We start from the raw sequence: 20395 nt of genomic DNA, 5'->3' as shown, positions 1-20395 counted from the left end.
CATCGGGCTTCTCAGAACTCGAGATCTGATTTCTTGGGCATTCCGCCTGGTGCCGACGCATCTTGCGCTTCTGTGTCTCCTTCAGCCGGTGGGAGACTGAACGGTTTAATCTCGAATCGCCGGCGGCTCAGAATAAACGCCCAATCCTCTCCAACATTCTGATCGCTTCCACCCCCACGCTCATGCAATACTGGAAGCCGGTGCGTCTTGAGCATACCCTGCGGCGGTTCCTCTTGTGAGGTCGCCGCTCCCGAGGTAGCCATGGCATCCGCAGAGTGCGGGAATGGACAAAGCTCAATAACGCCGTCACTGAGTAGTTCGATCCAGCGAACCAGCCCCGATGAGCGAGGATAGAGAGACAGAGGCATGGTGATCATTGCAGTCACGCGGGTGTTGTGCGCACTCATCAGCGCCTTGAGGGCGTGGAAGAACTGGAGCACATGTTCGGGTTGACAGGCGTTTGGAGGGTAAATTGTGGGGTTGAGTAGAGAAGGAATGACGATACGGTGGATTGTATTAGCGGCGCTGGTTGTGATTGCGGTCTGGAGTCGTTTGAGGATAGCGAGGAATGGTGACTCTTTGGAGGGCATAAGTGGGATGAAGGACATGTTTGTGATAGATGGATGGGTGAGACGTTTCGTGAGATCGAAGGCATGACAGAAAGCGGGCGCTTCTTTTGCTACTGCATCCTGTTCCCCAGAGTTCGTAGGGGCTATAATCATCAGCAAATTGAAGCTAGAAGCAGTGTTTTGTTTCAATGCTCACCACCTCGCGAACCAGCGACTGCCCCAAACTCGCCCAATCGCTCGTACCGCCATGCAATTTTCATGCGATCATCCTTGCGCCTGTCGGTTCTCTTCTCGTCCAGGGACTCAACCGAGCCGATCAGACCAGGCAAACTTCGGCCCCATTGCTCTGGCACTCCAACCACATGAACCTTCTGCTCTTGGATTACGCCCTCCGCCGCATAGTAACGGAGCAATGCGCCCGCAAAATCCGTAGTTCCGTTTTCTTCAATCAACAAGAGTTTTCCCATTGGAAGCCCTGCATGGCCTGCAAGAAGATTATCTAAAGAGCGAGTTCCTGTCGAGGTTGTTGGCCGTCCATCATCGGGGGAGGGGCGAATGCCCGGCGTGCTTTCTGGCGCAGCGGGCTGTGCGGTAGCATTAGGAACAGCGTTGCGGTCAACTCCAGGAGAAAGGCCGATGTTTCGCTTGCGAAAGGACATGACGAAGAAGTTCAAATCAAGTATAAGAAGAACCAGTAAAGCTATAACCAAGGAGCTGATGTCAAACCAACGAAATCGTTATCGGCGGGGACCAAAAGGCGGCAGAAAAAAAAGCTTCAGTTCTCCGATCAACCTCTCCACCTCCGACTCCAACTCTTCTCTTCACCCACCCTCGCACCACAAACCAGCCATTGCGGGCCTTTGAACCTACGATAACTTGTGTGCGATCGTCTGCGCATAACTCACTCTACCAAAATCCCCATCACCAGACCGAAAAGCCAGCGGTCGCAACCTTCATCATGTCCGACCCGCTCCTCTTCGAAGATACCTTCACGATCACATCGATCAACGCCCAGAAGTATGACCGCGTCTCCCGTCTTACTTGCAACTCCAACGATGCCTCCCTCACCTTCACCCTGGATGTGAACACTGAGCTGTACCCATGCGCGGTCGGCGAGTCGCTGTCCCTCGCTTTGGCCTCGACTCTCTCTCTTGACGGCAAGGAGGATACCCGCGCCAGCTGGAGGGAGGTCAGCATGGGTGATCAGACCCTCGCCGATGACTACGATTATGTTTGCCACGGCAAGGTGTACCGCTTTGAGGAGGGTACCACCAAGGATACCATGTGAGTTTCGTTACTGATATGTTGTTTCTTGCGGAAACTAACATTACATTTTCAGGGCTGTCTTTGTGTCCTTCGGAGGTCTGCTGCTCTACCTCGAGGGTCCCTACAAGAAGCTTGCTCCGTTGAGAATCGATCACGTGTACTTGCTGCTTAAGAAATAAGCTTGTCGTTGTTGGAATTCTCTTTATTTGCTTACGAACTTGGCACAGGATGAGATGGATCTTGGATTGATCTTGAGGCAAAGCCCAAATGGGGGAAAATTCGGTGTATTTAAGCCGGACCGATGTTCATATCGTTCTTATGGGGTGCAGCGCAGGCGTTCTTTGCATTTTGATTTGGGAATACCAATAGATTATCATAATAAACATGATTTTCATGGGATCGATGAGATGAGCCTTGACAGTTCGATCACCAAACGCATCTCGGGGCGGGTTGACGCTGTATAAAGCTGTAATTGCTGGAACCGCGCAGTACGCCTTGATCTCTTTTCTGGCCGTGCCTTCAACATTCAAAACCCCCAACCCACCCAACTCTAGTCGCTCAGTTTGAATCTTGCTTGCACTTATAGTAGGTGGTAGTGTGGTTGTCGCCGTGCTTCTATCGAATCATCGCTATATGGAGGTTGCCTTGATTGCGCAAATGGGAAATGAACCGCCCGAGTGCAGATTTAAAAGCGAATTTGATAGATCTTATGTCCAACATATCTATATGTACTCTCCAACTAAGGTATCAACGAATAATCTACTTCGTGCAATGCGAAACAGTCGGGTACTCCAAGCGACGATGCAATCTAGCAACAATCTGCAAGAAATCCGGCTCATTCTCCGCCGTCAACACCCCATGCCTCACAAAGAAATCAACCATGATATTAGCACAATTGGGCTTGAACTCGCCACGCGCCAAAGCCTCCTTCACCTCCTCCACCTCCATCAACATGAATTGCTCGACCTCATTATCCCCAGGTTTTGGAATAGTCTCAGCATCAAGCTTGAGATCGTATATATACTCAACCTCGGGCTGAATGAGACCCGTCTCGCCGCCCGCGCGCACATCCCGCACATGCGAGTACGTAACACAGCCCGTGGAGATAGTCGCAGCGCGCACCACCGCCTCAGGCAAGGATGCCTCTTCCATCGCTTCACGGACGATACACTCAAACGGCATCTCGCCGGTGCACATGCCGCCGGCGACGGTGTTATCGAGCAGGCTTGGGTATGTTTGCTTGTTCTTTGCGCGACGCGGAACCCAGATCTTGATTCCGGATTCATCCTCCACGTAGCCTGTTAGGTGGGCGCCGTAGGAGACGATGCCGAAGAGCGGGGTTGCGGAGCGCTCCATCTCGAGGAGGTATTCTCCGCCCGGGCCGTAAACTGCATATTTTTCGTTGCGCCAGCCTTTTAGAACTTCGAATTTGTCTTGTTTCACGGCGTCCGCTAGGTCTGCTTCGACGAGCTTGCTTCGCTGTGCGGGGGTGGCTCCTTCCGGTGTCACTAGCGTCACGGTTTGCGCGGTCGAGTCGATCGCCCAGGTTTTCTCGGACCAGGGGAATTTCTCGACGACTGCATTTAGGATGTACCCTAGTGTGCAGTCGTATCCGGATACTTTGAATGCATGGTAGTTGTTCAGGTTCTCGGTGTATGCGGCGCGGTCATCCTCGTAGTAGGGGAAGCTGCGTGGTGTAAGACGAAAACGCGAATGGGGAGCAATCGAGTTGGGACATCTTTACTTATCGCATTCGACGACCAGGTCTAGATTTGATTTGCCCATAATGATTTCTGGACACAGAAGCTGATCCCCAACGTGAAGTCGAAGTCGAAAGTTGATCTACTGGGCGTTTGTTTAGCCAAGCCAAACCCTTATCGGTCTGACGATAAGGGCAGCCCCTCTAAATGTCACTTTCGTCATCGAAAAACAGGACAAAGAGAAGCTTGAAGAAGCTAAAAGAACTGTACAAAGAACCTCAATCGCAGCTCACATCGCAACCTGCGCTTCACCAGCTTCTCAAGCTCTCCAACCCCTACAACCACCCACCATGTTCTCCGTCGTGGTCCCAGGCCGCCCATGTCTAACAGACATCATCGCAATAGACAGCCAACCAAACGGCCAAGCAACCAAATTCGCCTTCACGATCCCCCTCACCCCATCCCTCAGCGACATAGTCGTCTTCTTCCTACCAGGAACAACCCTCCCACCAAACACCGGCGCCGCAATTTACGCCCAACTCCCAGACCCGAACACCGGCGCACCCTCCAACTTCCGCTTCATCGGCGCATTAGCAAACGAAAAGCCCTCTGGCATTTTCACCGTGCGTCCACCGGGTAGTGCAATGCACCGCTCGGAAGCCGAGGAAGAAGACGAGATGCTCGATGAAGCGGGCGCTGCTGCAGCGGGCGTCCTGACACTGGGCATTTCGATCGAAGAAGCGCAGAATATTGCGCCGCAGCTTGCTGCGCTGGAAGCGGAGCGTCCTTCGGGTCAGATGTCTACTGCGTTGGTTACGCAGGCTGCGGGACAGAGACAGATCTCGACGAAGGTGTTGGCGCAGCGCATTATTGGGAATGCGTTTAATTTCCTCGCAAGCTTTGCGGAGAATGATAAGGGGCAGGATGTTGTGCCGTTGAAGAGCTTCCATAATTGGTGGGCGAAGTTTGAGCGGCGCATTGAGCTTGATCCTACGTTTTTGGAGCGTGAGGATCCTACTGCTAATGTGTGAGTTGTGTGAGGTTTGCTCTGTAGGATTTGATCATTGGATTGGCTGGTCTTTAGTTGGTTGGCCGGTGCTTCGTTTTATATTACATTTGTTCTCGACTCGCTCTCGGTGGGTGTGCAGCAATGAGTATATGGCATCTCTTGCATATTTTGGTTAATGAGTCTCTTTTGGTGTTTTGGACATGTGTGACGATATTCTGCTTTTTTTCTGTGATCTACTGGAGTTCATCTCATGTATTAACAGGTACTATTTTGGCTCTTTATTGATAATAAGTCTTTTGGAAAACAACTGAAACATGAAACATTCACGTATTTGTACTGATATCATCTATGTACTCGTCAGATAAAAATTATATATACAATCCTGGACCATGTCCGGGGGTTTCCAGAAATAGGACATAACAAATCACATAAAACACCGATCCCAATTCCTCGATGCATTCCACCTCGCGCCAGCTGTAACATGCCAAAAGAAAAGCAAACAAAGAAACAAAAAAGGAAAAGTATTCAGCATTCAGTCGATCCACGCGAAATATTCTGCAATGACGCATCAGCCCGCAGCCGGATACCGGGCGCATAGCAAAGACTATACAACTCATCGACATAACTCGCAGGCGTAGGTTCAGTACCACCGGAAACAGTAACCTTTATATCCCGATTGCTGAGGTTATTCTGATTCGAGTTCTCATGGAGGTGTGTATAATCAACACGAACCTCCTTGCGAACGGTGATATCCCGCAACGCAGTCGCAGTAGGTTCCACAAAGGACTCCTGGGAGTATCGCGAGCCAGAGCCTGAGGTCGAAGTCGGCGCACTCTTTCGCGACGGCCAAAGACGCAGGATGGCCATTTTAGCCGTGGATGCGAGATCGTTCTCGCTGGCAGTCGAGCCAGAGCGCACGTCTGTGCAGAAGAGTTCTTGGCCCAGTTCGCGGGCGAAGTCGTCGCGGTCAGTGAGGACTTCGTTTATTTGTTGCTGGACGCGGAACAGGCGGAAGGGTGTGAAGGTGTAGTCTGGGTTGGAGATTTGGGTGTCGAGTGTGCCGACGACGCAGAAGGCTAGGATAGTGCAGTTGTTTTGGATGGGCGTTTCAGGGTTGGAGGGTGCGCTGTGGCAGGGGGCTGTTAATGGGCGAGAGGAGAGTTGTGCTGCTCCACGCATGTCTTCTGGGATGGTTTTTGAGAGGGTGATGATGGATTTGGTGAGGTTGGTGCGGAATTCGCTGAGGTTGGGGAAGGCTTGTGCTGCGGCGGCGGAATCGAGGTATCGTATGCATGCGTCCATGGACCAGCCTTCCATGTGGGAGATGAGTTCGAGGTGGTGGACTTGGAGTTGTTTCATTGGGAGAGTTGCGGATGGGAGGGGGTTGCCGACGCCCTTTGCAGTTAGGATCTCGAAGTGATCGTGGATTGTGGGGCGCATCATGAAGGAGACGAGGTGTACTCCCTCGTCGAAGCCACGATTTGAGCTTGCGTAGTCGCGCATATCGCGGAGGGAGGTGCCTAGGCTTGCTTCGGGGACGTGGATGCGTCGAGACAGCATTCCTGTGACGTGCTCGATGGTTGCGAACCGGAATCCTTGTGATTTCAGACGTGCTGCTTCGTGCTTCTGCAGCTGGCGAACAGTGAACATCAACTGACCCTTGCCGGTGCGGAGGGACGAGCGGCCCATGGCTCGAGACAGTCGGGAGATGGGGATAGCAGTGGAGAGAACATCGTCGTAGAGTGTACCCAGATCCTGGAGAGGCAAACGAAGTTCATCTGAGAGCTCTTGGGCTGTGACACAGAAGAGCTGCTTGAACAATGTATCAAAGTCAGTTTGCAACTCCGTATCCTTGTCCATGAACACTCCTCGGGATAGCATGTGTTTCTCAATGGCACTTTCTTCGGAATTAAGGCGGTTTCGCATGAAGGGAACCAGGTCTTTCACGACGGGCCAGTTTCGAGTTGCCCTAAATGCCCACAGGAAGGTAGGGTGGGTGCGGGTGAGGTCGTCATCTTTGAATGTCTAGTTCGAATTTGTTAGTCGAGACTCCTGCTATAATCTGATAGCTAAAAGACATACTCGTCCAATATAATGATCGACAATCTTCCTCGTAGGAAGCGTAGCCTGCGTCGTAACCATGATCCGTCCCGTGGGATCAAAGTAGGCACAAGCGAGAACAAGCTGATGGGCACGTGTGGTCGACTTTCTGCGATTTCGGCCAGCGAGAATAGCGCACATCGACAAAATCAAACAAGCAACACAGGCCTAGACAGCCGTTAGTCTTTGAACCCCCATACTTTCGAAGAAATCTCAAAACATACCAGAACAGTGCAGACAATAACAACCTGACTCCTCGACAACTGAGTTCCAGTCATGATCCTACGGTCGTGATCCAAATAGACCGTTCCAACAGCCGCAGTCCAATGCATGCCGGAGACAGCACCTGCCAATAAACAAGCACAGATTCCTCGTCTCCACCAGCTATCAGTCCAACTGGCTCTCCAACGGAAGAAGATACCCAGAGCAGCAGTACTGGAGAAAATAGAAATGACCGCCGCGCCCACGACGTTGGCGACGTTGTAGGAACACCTATAGTTCGAGATTCCCAGTTGACCAACGTAGTGCATACCGCAGACAGAACTACCGGTGAGCAAGCCTCCAACGAGGATGCGAATATAGCCTGCCTTTTCCTCGACACCGACAGCGTAGAAGGCAAATAGCAGTACTACCACGGGGAGCACGAAGGAAGTACCCGTGAAGGCGACGTTATACATGACCTGCACGTCTGACTGGCCTTCGCCCAGGACGATGGCGCGATTGCCAATAAAATGCATACACCAAATTCCGATGCCGCCCATTGTGATTGATGAGGTTAGGAGGAGGTACCTGGGTTTTTTTTGTTAGTTACATGTTTGAACGCTGGAGTTGGTAGAGAGGTTTAGGACATACCAGTTGAATAGACCGGACCTCGATGTCCGCCGGTGGAGTAGTTCCAATGTAGTTGCGCATCCCATTGCACTGATCACATAAGAGAGGACTATGTAGCCCGCCAGGTACGTGACACGCACCACCGGCTCATTGTTGTCTGTCGACATTGTGAAAGAAAGAGAGAAATAGGTAATGGTGTTTTCGTTATTCGGGCATTGACGGGTGGGGTATAGCTGAAGATATAGTCGAAGACGACTGTTCTAATCAATATAAATGCGACATGAAGAGATTGGTAGTATAATTATGGAGAGCAAAACAGATATAAAAGAATCCAAAGACCAAATTGGTGGAACAGGGCCCGAGATAAACATCTTATAAGCCCAAGCGCCTGTCAAACCGGATATTATAGATCCACGGTACAATCAGAAACCTCCGAGTCCACGTTAGATGAATTGACGTGTACTACGATGGAGCCCTAGTCCGATCTAGATGTGAGCTCCACCAAAAGGGCCATGCATTCAGCTGCATTGGCTTCTAACTTACACAAAGAAAACCCCAAAAGTGTCTGCCGAGGCTGATCCTAGTAAAATAAATTAATCTAATCCAATAGTATGGAATAAACAACAGGGGTCTGAAGGCCCCAAAGCCCCATTTAGCTTTAATAGATTAGGTATCCCAACCGAGGATGCCTTGGATCGCATGTTCATTCGTTGGTGATCTAGATCGGATCGGTGCGGATAGAGAACTATGTGGGCAGGGGTAACTTTCTAAGCGTATCAGAGGCCTAAGCCAACGCCAATGGCCCGTAAGCATCGGGGTTTATTATCTCGATTTGATACAACTCCGATGATGGGGCTGTATCAACCATGGAAAGTAGGGTTTTGACGGGGGTCTCCGATATTGTTTTTCCTTCTATTACTCCATACAATATAAAGAATTGCGGTTGGATCTTCTATTTAGATTAATTTTTGGAGCCTCGGAGAAAGCTAACAAGCGAATTCAGCTACACATCCAGAAAAGAAAGAAGCCCCACAGTTTGATGTTCATTCGGACCTCTCTCACAAAGTATAATTATCAAAATGTAGAAACTAGACCGTTCGTCCGGTGTAGGTTAAATATCGAGTTAGATCAATCACATTAGCGTTAACACGAACGCCACAAAAGAATAGGGCCCTAATCTGAAATTCGGGCGCCCCTGATCACACGGCTAAGATCAGATATATTGTCGGCAATGTCTTTAATTAATTTATTTGCCTCGGAGAAACCAAAGCCACACGAAAAAAGATAAAATAGTATGGACCACTTTTAAGTCCCACATAGATGTATGCATATAGATTAAAAATTCCCGGATTTAAAGCTCATCCCCCAGAGTTCTTTTTTTTTTTTTGGCTTTTTCCTCACAAAAATTGGGAAGCAGGTTTGTCTCCATAAAGGCAAAACTCTGATCTTGTCAAGTCCACTAAGATACCCTCGGCTCAATAGGCATCTTTTACACTTGGGGCTAGACGCCTGTTTGCCTGAAGTTTTTTTTTTCGGCATCTTTAATGTGGTGGAGAGGTTCGTGGTAACCTTGGTACTGAATATATAGGTGGATGTGATGGATCGACTATTCTCTATTAAGCTAAATTGACCGAACTGACTCCTGTCAACCGCGTGGCGATGGGTCAAATAGAATGTTGTAATGGGGTTACACAGTTCATGGTTTCGGGGAGAATTAGATGTTAAGCCGCTTATTCAAGGTTTAGTATAGATCAGTTCGATTTCTTCAACATTCCTCTTTCTCGCTTACTCTTACTGAAATTACTCAAAGTCAAAAAATCAAGACTTGTCATTGAAACTTATGCGCTTCCAAGGTTACTTCCTAGCAATGAAGTTGCCTCCACTCCCTCTTCAAAATAGACATGTTCACTTCGTCCCACCACTCGCCATTCTTGTAATAACATCCCCTCCTTTTCCCATCTGTGCGAAACCCAAGCCCCTCACATAACACGCCCACTCGCATGTTCCAGCATGGAACATGCATCTCCACCCGATGTAGACCGGCACTCTTGAAAGCCCAGTCCAAACCCCAGTCCAAACCCCAGTTGACTGCCTCGGCTTCATGACGTCGAAACCTTTTAGGATTCCAATTCCCAGCTTAGAGCATCGATTATGGGCCATATCTCGAGGGGATGAGTCGAAGAAAAGTGTACCAATAGGCTCAACATCTTCGTCGTAGTCGTCGTCGTACGCCCCATAGATAATCACAAACAAATGTGACTTTGGATGTGTTTGGCAACGCTGGAGGTGAATTTGAGGTCCATTGGTCGTGGGGTTGATGCGCAGAAGTTGATGATTGAAGATGAATACTGTTGAATAGAATTGAAGAACTTGTCATGATCTCTGGGATTGTAGCTGAAGAATTGCAGCCTCTTAGAGCGAAAGGCTTTGGGGAGGAACTCCCTGCCAAATTCATCCTCACAAGTGGTCAAATCAGAATCCATACTTGAAGTAAGTGATGCCATTATGTTTAGTAACCTAGGATGTAGATGGGGGAGAAAGATGATGGAAAAGCTACAACAGCTCGCAGTTTATAGTTTATATAGACAGCTATTGAATTGTTTGTCGTTAACCACAACTCCTCTTGGCTCTTCACATCTGCGCCATGCAGTTCAGATTTGGCTTCTTTTCACACATAAGGATTTATCTACCATGTGCCTCTCCCAGCTGTAGGCTTAGGCAAGCTATGCCATTTTTACACAATATGTGTATCTCCCATACCCCTTAACAATGTTGAGAATACAAATTATCAAAACATGGAATCAGAATTTGATATCCAAATGGCAATGGAGCATATACCATGGTAGGACTCAAGCGATCCGCATACTAGACATCTAAAGCTCTTCTACGATCGTTCTACGATCGTTCTACAAACTGTGGGGAATTTTACTGCAGCTTACAGGGATCTGTCGATCGGGCTGCATGCAAGCTGTAAGACAGAACTACATTCTGTACACTTTCTTTTTCCAACCCAAAATCAACATTGAAAGTACCTCTACTCTTATTTACGTATTTTAACCATCAACACAACAAATTATCCCAGACTTCCAAAACCAAACACCTTCACAAAACCAAAGTCTACACCACAGACCAAATTTTAGTGAACGGTATGTATTCAGCATTCAATTAGATCGCCCATCCCTCTAAAAAAAAAACATAGGATCAAAGGGTATGAACAAAGCCCAAATCCCAATCTCAATTTTCAAATTTATGCAAGAATAGCCTTGAGACCAGCCTGGATGGCAGGGGGGTTAGCACCCTTGACCTCCTGCTTGCGCTCACCACCGTTGTAGAAGTGGAAGGTAGGCATGGCGGAGACACCGTTGGCAGCGGCGACCTCGGCGAGATCATCGACGTCGACCTTGTAGAACTGGACGTTGGTGTGGGCCTCGCTGAGCTTCTCGAGGGTGGGGGCGATGGCCTTGCAGGGACCGCACCAGACGGCGTGGAAGTCGACGACGACGGGACCGGTGGCATCGGTGACCTTGGTCTTGTACTCCTCGACGCTGGAATTTGTTAGATTGTGTTTGTGGTGTTTGCGAAACGGGAAAATGAGTATGGAGACTAGGAGGGATATGTAGGATATGGCATATTGACAATATTCCGGGATATAGGTGCAGATGCGAAAGTGATAGAGCAAAATCAACACTTACGAGGTGATAGGAGTGACACCCATTTTGAGAGAAGAAGGCGTGAAGCGCGGGATAGGTGTTGAAGAAAAGGGTCTGAAAGTGCGCTGGACTCCGGAGATGAATCTGGGAGTTGAAAGAGGCTTGAACTGGAGTAGATATAAGTATTTCGATTGGAGGGGTAGAGTGAGGGGCGCTAGGTTTTTATAGGGCGATGACGTTCCCAGCAGAGCTTAGGTAAGACGCTGAATAATTGGACCTGAGGTCCACGGGTTTGGAGGTCCGGAAGTCTGGAAGTCTCTGGTGCTTGCTCGGGGGATTGACAGGGATTTTTCCAGGGCTGCAAGGTTGCAGAAACTTACCATGATGAGATTTGTCAGTACTTTTTGTTGTATACTCGTAATGGTAGATATCAATTGTTTGCTTGGAGATCTAAGAGAGGTGAAGCCGACAGGGGATGACGTGCTCCCCAACCTCGGGTCCCAAAATTGCTTACGAATAAGATGGAGTCTGGAACTGTCAGCATTTATCTCCAGCCCTGGCTATATTCGGGATATACAACGGGTAATTATACCTCAATAAAACCACATATTGACATATCAGAGCATTCTTATATAGTAATTTATAGGGAAAATTCTTAGCAGCTAAAAGATATGAAGAATGTAGACCATAATATTAGATATAAAAACAGGCCATGGCTAAGCTTGACTAAATACATTTGATGGGAACCTCAAAAATGGCATGCTCATGACTATATCTCCATGTAAGCTAAAAACTGCTTAATGCAGAAACTCAAATCAGTAAATTGCCAGAAAGAATATGTCTTAACAGCAAAGAAAGGTAGATCAAAAAGGTCAGAGGCCGCCAACTATGTGCAAGAAAAGCACTCAAAGATGAATAAGGATTTATCAGTTATGTATTCAACAGGAATAAGAAATAGAATTTATGCATATGGTAAAGATAAAACATGGGGCGACGAGGGGGTATCAACAGATCGAATCAGAATGACGAGCTCGCAAGGGCAATAATGGGATACAGGGCAATGGGGATATCAGAATCGTACAGATGGCCAAGAAGTAAATCCAAGGCCCACGGATGGATATTTTGACAAAGGAAAATTGACAAAAGGAAGTGACAAAGGAAAGGGTCAAAGGAAAGGGTCAAAGGGGTGGCAGACTGCGTTTAGTCATGGCGATGGTCGACGGGCCAATAGTACCTGTCTGACACGCCATGACACAGAGATATTCGATAATGATAAATGGTAGATCCAGTTTGACCGGTGTTAGATGATGGTGATCACCAACCAGTCTATTCGGCATAACCAATCTCGGCTCTCGCGCTGGGAATCCGCCGCAATTCCGGAGGAGTCGCCTCCTCCATAATGTAATCTTCCTCTGCATTGATGGGGGTCAAGGAGGAATATCCTCTGAGCATTCCTTGTGTAGACTTGGGGCGGATCACTGGATTCACCAGAACAGCGCGACGGCCAACCTCGTTGTGCCATCTTTCAGCAGGGTTGGGGTGGCTTGCCGAACTGTCTGCAGATTCCGGTTCGAGCTCCGGTTCAAGGACATTGCTGCTAAGACAGCGAGACTCATCCAGTGATTCTATCTCATCGCAGGCATCTGCCGGTTCCTCTACAGAGTCTCGGCCAAATGAGTTCAAATTCGATCGAACTGGACTGCTAGGCTTTTGGGACATCCGACGGAAAAACTGGCCTGACATCCAAGATCCCTCAGAATCAATTGAAGCCAGGGATTGGGAAAGTGGCACATTGTCGGCCTCGGTGTCAATACTATCAGAACCCCACGACCGATGATGGCTTCGGTTCGGATTTTTGATGTCCACACCAGGGCTGGGTGTTGGTCCATGCAAAGAAGTCTGATCTCTCGAGAGAGAGGACTCAAGAACTTCCTCCGGGATATCTGGCGACTGGAGGCGGGAATCAGGAGGCGAGAGAGGTTCATCGCCAAAGTGTTCAGTGAACTTGGATTGAGAGCGCTTCACGGTTCCACTGGGCATTAAAATTCTTGGAGGGACAATCGAGGGTGGAGGGGGTGATGACTGGGTGTGAATTTTGTAGAAAGATTCATGCGAGGCGTTGGAAACTTCCGGGGTAGTGTCATGGAATCGCTCTTTGTACGTCCGCTTGAGGCGAGAAGAACCACGTCTGAACAGGGATGTAATGGTATTCCCCCGGCGACCGCTGGTGTCGGAAAGTCGGCGTTCCGAGTCAACTCCCCTAGAGATGTCCGATGCGGAGCTGGGCCCACAGACTTGTGAATGGGTTGGGCTATTGACTCCATGCCGAACTGATGAATGAGAGGGGGAAAGAGTAGTCCGGGACATGGTAATGTCCTGTGACGGGGCGAAGCTAGGACGTTGAACCAATCTCCGCTCACGAACGGAACTATCATCGATATTGCTAACTAGGCGAGAGCTTTCCCGCGATTCGCGTCCAGTGTGCTCACTGCCTTTGGAAGCTCCCAGCAACCACGATTCATTCTCCGGTGCGACAGCCGTCGGTTCATCAACTTGAGGGGTGCTCTCTTCGTTCGGGACAACGATTTCGGGTTCAGCGACTTCGGCGATGGACGGCTCTGGTTGAGCGATTTCGGTTTCTGGTTCGGGCTCGGGGTTAGGGGTGGCGGCCTGGACTTTTCGCTCCTCCGCCTGCTGAGCATCAGCCCTCTCTTGCAGCTTGCGTCGAAGCCTTTCCTGGTCGTCGACCTGCTTCTTCTCCCGGCGGCGACGGTCGCGATCCAGCAGTTCTCTTAAAGCCCCGGCATCTAATGAGTCAGCGAGTTCATTGACTCGTCGCTTGGAATAGTAGAAGTCCTCCTCAGACATGGTCAGGGCCTGGAGCTTCTCTCTTTCCTGACGGTTAGAAGCGGGTGTGTTACTGCTTCTGGCGGTCTGCAGGCGAGGGGCTTCCACATAACGAACGATGGGGCGTGGGGTCAAGGCGGCAAAGGCGTTGACCTTGTAGGTGTATGGGTCGGAGATGTCAGACGTGGAGGAGGTGGCGGAGTCACGGATGGAGAGGCTGATGTCAGACATGTACCGGTCGGCACGCCTACCGGTTGCCTTTCGGCGGCGTTTTTCCAGTGCATAATCTCCGCTGCCTGGAGTAGGATGGGGGATATCGATGGGGGTGGATGAGAGCATACGAATTTCCCGCTCGCGCATGATCTCATTTGCCTTGCGCTTGCTCAGCCTTCGTCGTAGTTTATTCGGAACATTTGAATTTTGGCTTGGTTTCCGCCTCAGCAGGGAACCCGTTCTTGAGAGTGGAGGGTCGCGTGGAGGGTTCCGTGACTGATCGATGGAAGCAGGGCGATCTAGGGATGAGATAGGTCGAGTTGACGGCACGAGGGCCGAGCTGCGGCGGCTGTCTGCAGCATCCCGTGTGCGGTTGCTTTGGCGTTTGGAGGATTTGCGGCCCAAGGTGGGCTCGACGGTAGGTTCGGCAAATGTGGAATGAAGATCAGCAGCCTCGGCACCGGTCACTTGGATGGTGTGCCGTTTGCTCTTGCGATTAAAGGGCCATATCGCCATGTCACTTTGGGGGCACAAGCCCAGGGATAAGTCGGATCAGTTGTCAGTGCGGTGGCGCGACAAATGGACTCATGGAGGGTGGAAAGGGGAGTTGAAGTACGTGACTGGAAGTCAGGGTGAGATAGGCATCATAGAGATGAAGGGAAGTTGGGAAGTTGGGAAATGTTGAGAGTTGAATCAGAGGGAAGGAGAGGGAAGGAGAGAAAGAGGAAGAGAAGGCAGAAAGGCAGAAAAGCAAATCCAAAGGGAGAAATCCCAAAAAAAGGCGATAAAAGAAAGACTTGGCATTTTTTATTTTACTTGTACAGTTGCACCTGGTACCTGGTACCTTTGGCCCTAAAAAAAAGTCACACAGTCTAGATTTTTGGAAATTGGCAGTTGACCTGTGGGGGAGAAGTAGAGATCCACTAGTGGACTCTAGAATGACGCACTGTAAATACAATCCCTTTTTACTATATATATGTATTATGGATATTGAAATAGAAGGTATAGTAAGTAGTAATAGGTATAATAGCATAGATCTCAAAAATGAGAGGCCCCTAACCCTGTATGCATCTTTACCCTCGTGCCCTCTCACATGCCAAGATACCGTTTAAACGCCCGGTGGAGCCCATGGGAGCCCTTTCGTTGGGTTGACACGCGGGAATGGGGTCGATCTTACGCACTTTTTCACACTTGGACCTATTAAGATCGTTAATTTGGGAAAAGTTTCTGCACATTACAAACTAGTTAAGTCTGCAGGGACTAAATATCGATGTACAATATGTATATTCCGTACATATATGTATTATTGTACGGACTTTGGAAATAATATCATCCACATACTGGAATGGGGAAATGATCGGCCATTTTCGTCATAGGGATGTCTTAGTTTCTATAGGATTACCATCTATTAGTACAGAGTACTATAACTAATTATAATATCTATTACTATTCACTTTCTGCCTTGGTTCTATTCAATAAGGGCGTCTAACTAGTACGACGTACGGGACACGGGCTAATTATATCTAATTGAGAACCCAGCGGGTTGCAAGGTGCCTGTATTATTTGTCCAAGGTTAAGATTAGATGTCTAGAGCCCCCTCCTTACCTCTATTATGCACATATGTACCCATCTATATCGCTATATTGTATTCCCCTTATCTCCCGTGTTCCTACAGATCTGTACCTTGCAACATTAACATGGCTTCCATGGTTTACAATATTATACCACTCCACTCTCTCAGATTCAAATGTTGTTCCATGGTTCCTGCATTTTGATCACAACCCCTCGATGTCTGATCGGAGAACGCTGTTCGGCCTCGCCAAGAAACGATGAATCGGGTACAGGGGTTGAAGCCACTAAATCTGCAAGGAGCCGCCACAACATTCCTGTATTTTATTTTAGTTCTCATAAGCATAAGCAATTAGAATATTCCACCAATGGGCCTTATTCCTGATCTTATTCTTCAGAACTCGACCACGGAATGTCTACACTCTCTACTCCGTAGAGAATTCTATACATGGTATTTGGAAATTGTATTCCAAAGTAATTTCCATTCCAAGTCAACACCTGAGAAGGATCGTGGCCATTGAGAATTCGCCACGAAGGCAACCGCCACCGCAAGATACAAAAGTCAGAGCATCACAACCAATGACTCGCACGTTAGATAGTACACATAGCCCCAATTGGATCAATCTGAAAGGAACACAAAATCTTCCCAAAATGCTCCTACCCGCCAATTCTAACCAAACGCCAAAAAATACACATACCCGCAATCCCATGCGACCCCGAAATAAACGGCGGAACTCGATCGGATATCCACCAAACCCAACTTAAACCGGATATTCTCCTGTCTTCCCACTAACCCAGATTCGCCCGGATCGATACAAATATCACCGCCAACTTGGTCCATCCAGTGTGGAAGTGAAAGAAACTCAGTTGCTCATGCGCTTCCTCAACCGATTCGTTTCCCGCTCCAAGACGTTATACTTGCGGCTCCCACGTCGGCTCAGAAGACGTCGGATAGACCAGCCACTGTGGCAGTGGGTATCGGATGTAGACCGGGGACCGGGACTCTGGGTCTCGGATCCTAGGTGGAGCTTCTGGTGAGACTGGCTTGTTGGTTGGGCATCCATGTCGAGCGTTGTCAAAGGTAAGGCATGTAGGGGAGCGGGGTGGTATGGTATCTGTCGGGCCGTTGGAGGTTCGCGCGTTGATGCAGTAGTTTGTTTGAATGGGTTTGCTTTTGGCATTCTTGTCTTTGGAGGTAAGAGGTTGGAGTGTTTGCCTAGGGATCGGAGAGCGGGGTTAGATCTTGTGGGGCATGATACTTTGATTCTTGGAGGCAACTCGACATCTTCTCATGTAGAGGGTTCAGGGCGTTTGGACATGCAGCTGCGCCCATTTCTGGCCACTTGGAATCTGGCGGTTGTTCCAGGCGTTCTAGGTAAGGCGGCTTAGACCTTATTTTTGATATCAAGTGACACAATGGTCATGCAGAGTCTGGTGGTGATTCATTTCTGTTTAAGGACTCAGGGTCTTGATCAAAATATAGTATAATAATTAGTTTGCCGCTTATACGGCCTTGTGTGGCCTTTTCGGTGGTCTTTCATCGGTCTCTTCCGTGGTCTTTTTAGCGGTCTTTTCAGATATTCTATGTTGTATTTAGATGTCTTCAAGATACATATTTCCTAGAAACTTAATTTGAGAACGACTTTTCCATGTATAACCTGTTTCCGATGGGGGCTACAGATATATATACAAGACCCAATACTGCGATATGGTAACATTGTAATAAACATTCAATGTACTGTGACAAAGCTCAAGGTTCCTGTTGATACTTTCGTGATTAAAGTTCATCAAACCGCCATGTCAGGCTCGTGTGATATGTTTTGGGCACAGTTCTATATCACTTGCTTGATATTCGCAAAACTATAACATGGAATGATGAGAATGTACCCGAAAAATGCAAACATAACTAACGAGACTGATTCAATCTCCGAATAATTTTAAACCGATCATACCCCAGATCCTAACCGGCGGAATATGCCAAATTTCCTGATTTCCTCCCGCATCCGTGATGAATCTGTGATAGAACCGGCGATCTATAACTCGAACAGGAAATCCCCGGTATATCACCCCCAATAAATCAACTACTGTTTCATGGATATCTGAAGGAATACCATGTGAAGTAAAAAATCTTCAAACCCCGCATCTGTGTGTAGTCCCATGCTCCGAGGTTTTTAATAGACGATTCGTATTGGATGGAAGAACCCGGAAGAAAAGGCTGTCAGTTATATTTTTTTTATCACATCTGTCAAGTGTCGGTCTAGCTGTGTTTAAAATGTCTGAAGAGCATGCGATTTCATGAAATGAAGTCTCTCTTGTTCCATTTTCTATGTGTTTTACCAGAGAACCTGATATTATTCCCAAACCTCCTTAAAGCACCCATACTGGAGACAACAACTCCAGCTAAACGCTGGCATCGTTTACCGAACCACTCCGTCCTAGTCGCCTGACACCCTTGAACCCTTTCTCATCACACATACACATCTCACTCGCCTTCACCGACTTTCTGACTGAAATCTATCAAACATGGCCGACTTGTGGATATTTGTGGCTCTTGGCTACTTGCTTCTGTATGCGTTCGCTGCGATGCAAACGCAGGAATGCGCTCTCATCAAACAAATTGCCAATTGAGCTCTTTGTCGTGGTGTGATAGGCGGTTAGGAGAAAACGGCTGCACTGCCTCAGTTCAATTGTTCCCTTGTGATAGAACCAGTGTTTCATACTTGGGTGTGGATTGGAATTGTGCGGTTCTTTTGAGAGACTTGAATGCCTAATGATTCACGATTCACGACTACTCTTACAACCTATCCTCGAACCGAGAAGCGAAGAAATATGATGGCTGGCTATAGGGCTAGGAGGCCTGGATAAAGAACCCATCTATGTACAGGGCAAAGCCTTGTAAGGTTCCATACATGATGCTCAACATGCGAGACTGCGAAGGGGCTCCGGTACAACTAGAGTCTTTGATGATGATGATGACTGCACGACTTGATGGAAGGCGTTTGATACCAGGGAAGACCAAACTACAATTCTGTACTTCGTTTAAAAGACTTGAGATTCACATTTTTTTATTACTTTTTGCGCTCAATTAGCTATGTCAATCAACATCCAATCGGAACCATTTCATATCCATGTCTATGCAATTCGAGGTGTTCGACGACAGGAATAGAGAGAGGTGTGATTTGCCCACGTCCCTGCAGCTTATGTTTGTGCTGCATACTGGAGATAATGTGATAGATATCCACATTGGATTGAGACGTGTGGAGAGGGGAAAATTCCGTCTTGTTCACTTGAGACGATCCTTCCACATGGTAGGGCCGCATGAAATGCATGTGTCACATTAGATTATTCCCCGCCATATCATCTTGATGAAACTTTTTTGAGAAATTGGGAAATGCACAGCAGAGAAGGCTCTGCTATGACATGTGTTTTATTCAGAACCAGATTTTGATCAATTCCTCACTGACAGCACTAGGTGTCAAGACACCACTATCGGTGATCAATGCAGAGATCAGGTGGGGAGGAGTGAAATCAACCGAGTCGCAGAGGGGTAGCTTGATTGGGGCATCTCCATTTGTGTCAGCGGAGGCCTGCTGCTTGCGCTCCTCTACAAGGTCTTCCTCGGACTTGAACTCGACAACTTGCTGCTCAATTGGCAGGTCGTACTGACCAAGAGGGTACAAGCGAACGAACTTGTGGCTCTCTGCTACCACATAGAATGGCTTTCCAATGGCCTTGGCGAGGAGACCGATTTGGTAGGTTCCCATGCGAGACACAATGCCTCCATTCTCTACCACACCCTCCGCACCCACAATAACCATATCAGCCTTGCCGAGTGAATATGCCACCGCGGACTCGGGAATTGTTGAAACTGGCACACCCTTTGCTCTCAGAGCACGGACTGTTTCCATACCCTCCGGTTCTTCATTCGAGTGGTCGCAACCCTGGGAAGTTGAAGATAGGACGTAGATAACACGGAACCGCACAGCGGAAGGACCACCTTCCTCATCTGCGGCTTTTTGCAATAGCGCTGCGACAGCTCGGGAGCCACCGTTTGTGAGGATGGTGCAGCCATCGCGAATGAAGCCACGGCCGAATGCTGCGATTTTCTCTCGACTTTCCTTAGCGCGTCGGATGAACAGCCGTCCATTTGACAAGAGATGCGTGCGGATGGCTTTGAAATCGCCCGCGGGGCCAAGCTGTCCAGGGCGCTGTAGTGTGGTAATGAGGTATCGTTGGAAAAGATCGGTTCCGGCAGAGAGACCGATAGGGTTAGGAATGGATCGCTTCAGGTGCGCGGTGGATTTTTCGAGTAGATCCAAGGTCTCTGATATTGTTGAAGATGCTGACTGTGTAAGGAGAAGAACTAGAGCTTCAATGGCCGCGATGGGCATGGTGATGTCGGCATCGGAGCGGAGGAGTTCATTGTAGGTTGCGACAATGCTGAAGGAACGGTGAGCAGATGCGAGGGGTTCGAGGGAGCGCGTTTTACTTACTCGAATGGTTTAGTATCGGCCGCAGCCGCATCTGAGACTGTAGAAGCCATGTTGTTTAAGTGACGATGAGGTGGAAGTGCGAACAAAGCAAGGTAGAAGGAAGAGAAAGAGTCATGAATTCTATGTTTGCCTGGTTTGCATAATGCCC

General features: G+C 48.5%; 8 protein-coding genes across 8 annotated transcripts; 2 read left to right on the top strand and 6 right to left on the bottom strand.

Moving 5' to 3' along the window:
- Positions 1–11: 11 nt before the first annotated feature.
- Positions 12–1228, bottom strand: N7517_010951 (elongator complex protein 4; the record flags this gene model as incomplete). The annotated part of the gene is made up of 2 exons (XM_056728674.1): positions 12–712; positions 766–1228. 2 exons carry the CDS (start codon positions 1226–1228, stop codon positions 12–14), a joined length of 1164 nt encoding a protein of 387 aa, XP_056574489.1.
- Positions 1229–1527: 299 nt separating this feature from the next.
- Positions 1528–2014, top strand: N7517_010950 (DNA-directed RNA polymerase core subunit RPB8; the record flags this gene model as incomplete). The annotated part of the gene is made up of 2 exons (XM_056728673.1): positions 1528–1853; positions 1909–2014. 2 exons carry the CDS (start codon positions 1528–1530, stop codon positions 2012–2014), a joined length of 432 nt encoding a protein of 143 aa, XP_056574488.1.
- A 580-nt stretch (positions 2015–2594) lies between these two features.
- Positions 2595–3620, bottom strand: N7517_010949 (thiamine pyrophosphokinase-related protein; the record flags this gene model as incomplete). The annotated part of the gene is made up of 2 exons (XM_056728672.1): positions 2595–3522; positions 3580–3620. 2 exons carry the CDS (start codon positions 3618–3620, stop codon positions 2595–2597), a joined length of 969 nt encoding a protein of 322 aa, XP_056574487.1.
- A 265-nt stretch (positions 3621–3885) lies between these two features.
- N7517_010948 (OPI10 family protein) lies at positions 3886–4566 on the top strand (the record flags this gene model as incomplete). Its single annotated transcript, XM_056728671.1, has 1 exon — positions 3886–4566. One exon carries the CDS (start codon positions 3886–3888, stop codon positions 4564–4566), a length of 681 nt encoding a protein of 226 aa, XP_056574486.1.
- A 503-nt stretch (positions 4567–5069) lies between these two features.
- Positions 5070–7642, bottom strand: N7517_010947 (MHYT domain-containing protein; the record flags this gene model as incomplete). The annotated part of the gene is made up of 4 exons (XM_056728670.1): positions 5070–6569; positions 6627–6812; positions 6869–7433; positions 7497–7642. 4 exons carry the CDS (start codon positions 7640–7642, stop codon positions 5070–5072), a joined length of 2397 nt encoding a protein of 798 aa, XP_056574485.1.
- A 3080-nt stretch (positions 7643–10722) lies between these two features.
- Positions 10723–11292, bottom strand: N7517_010946 (thioredoxin family protein; the record flags this gene model as incomplete). The annotated part of the gene is made up of 2 exons (XM_056728669.1): positions 10723–11020; positions 11168–11292. Coding segments are annotated over 2 exons (423 nt in total), but the record flags the coding sequence as incomplete, so codon positions are not given.
- Positions 11293–12451: 1159 nt separating this feature from the next.
- On the bottom strand, positions 12452–14701 carry N7517_010945 (uncharacterized protein; the record flags this gene model as incomplete). Its single annotated transcript, XM_056728668.1, has 1 exon — positions 12452–14701. The coding sequence occupies one exon, from the start codon at positions 14699–14701 to the stop codon at positions 12452–12454; it is 2250 nt and encodes a 749-aa protein (XP_056574483.1).
- Positions 14702–16617: 1916 nt separating this feature from the next.
- Positions 16618–20297, bottom strand: N7517_010944 (translation initiation factor eIF2B subunit alpha; the record flags this gene model as incomplete). The annotated part of the gene is made up of 3 exons (XM_056728667.1): positions 16618–16794; positions 19219–20194; positions 20248–20297. The coding sequence occupies 3 exons, from the start codon at positions 20295–20297 to the stop codon at positions 16618–16620; spliced, it is 1203 nt and encodes a 400-aa protein (XP_056574482.1).
- Positions 20298–20395: the final 98 nt, after the last annotated feature.

This window comes from Penicillium concentricum (genome assembly GCF_028827145.1).
Source record: "Penicillium concentricum strain IBT 3081 chromosome Unknown utg000006l_segment0_segment0, whole genome shotgun sequence".
NCBI lineage: Eukaryota > Fungi > Ascomycota > Eurotiomycetes > Eurotiales > Aspergillaceae > Penicillium > Penicillium concentricum.
The sequence above is the reverse complement of the archived record's forward strand: the minus strand, read 5'-3'. Positions and strand labels throughout refer to the sequence as shown.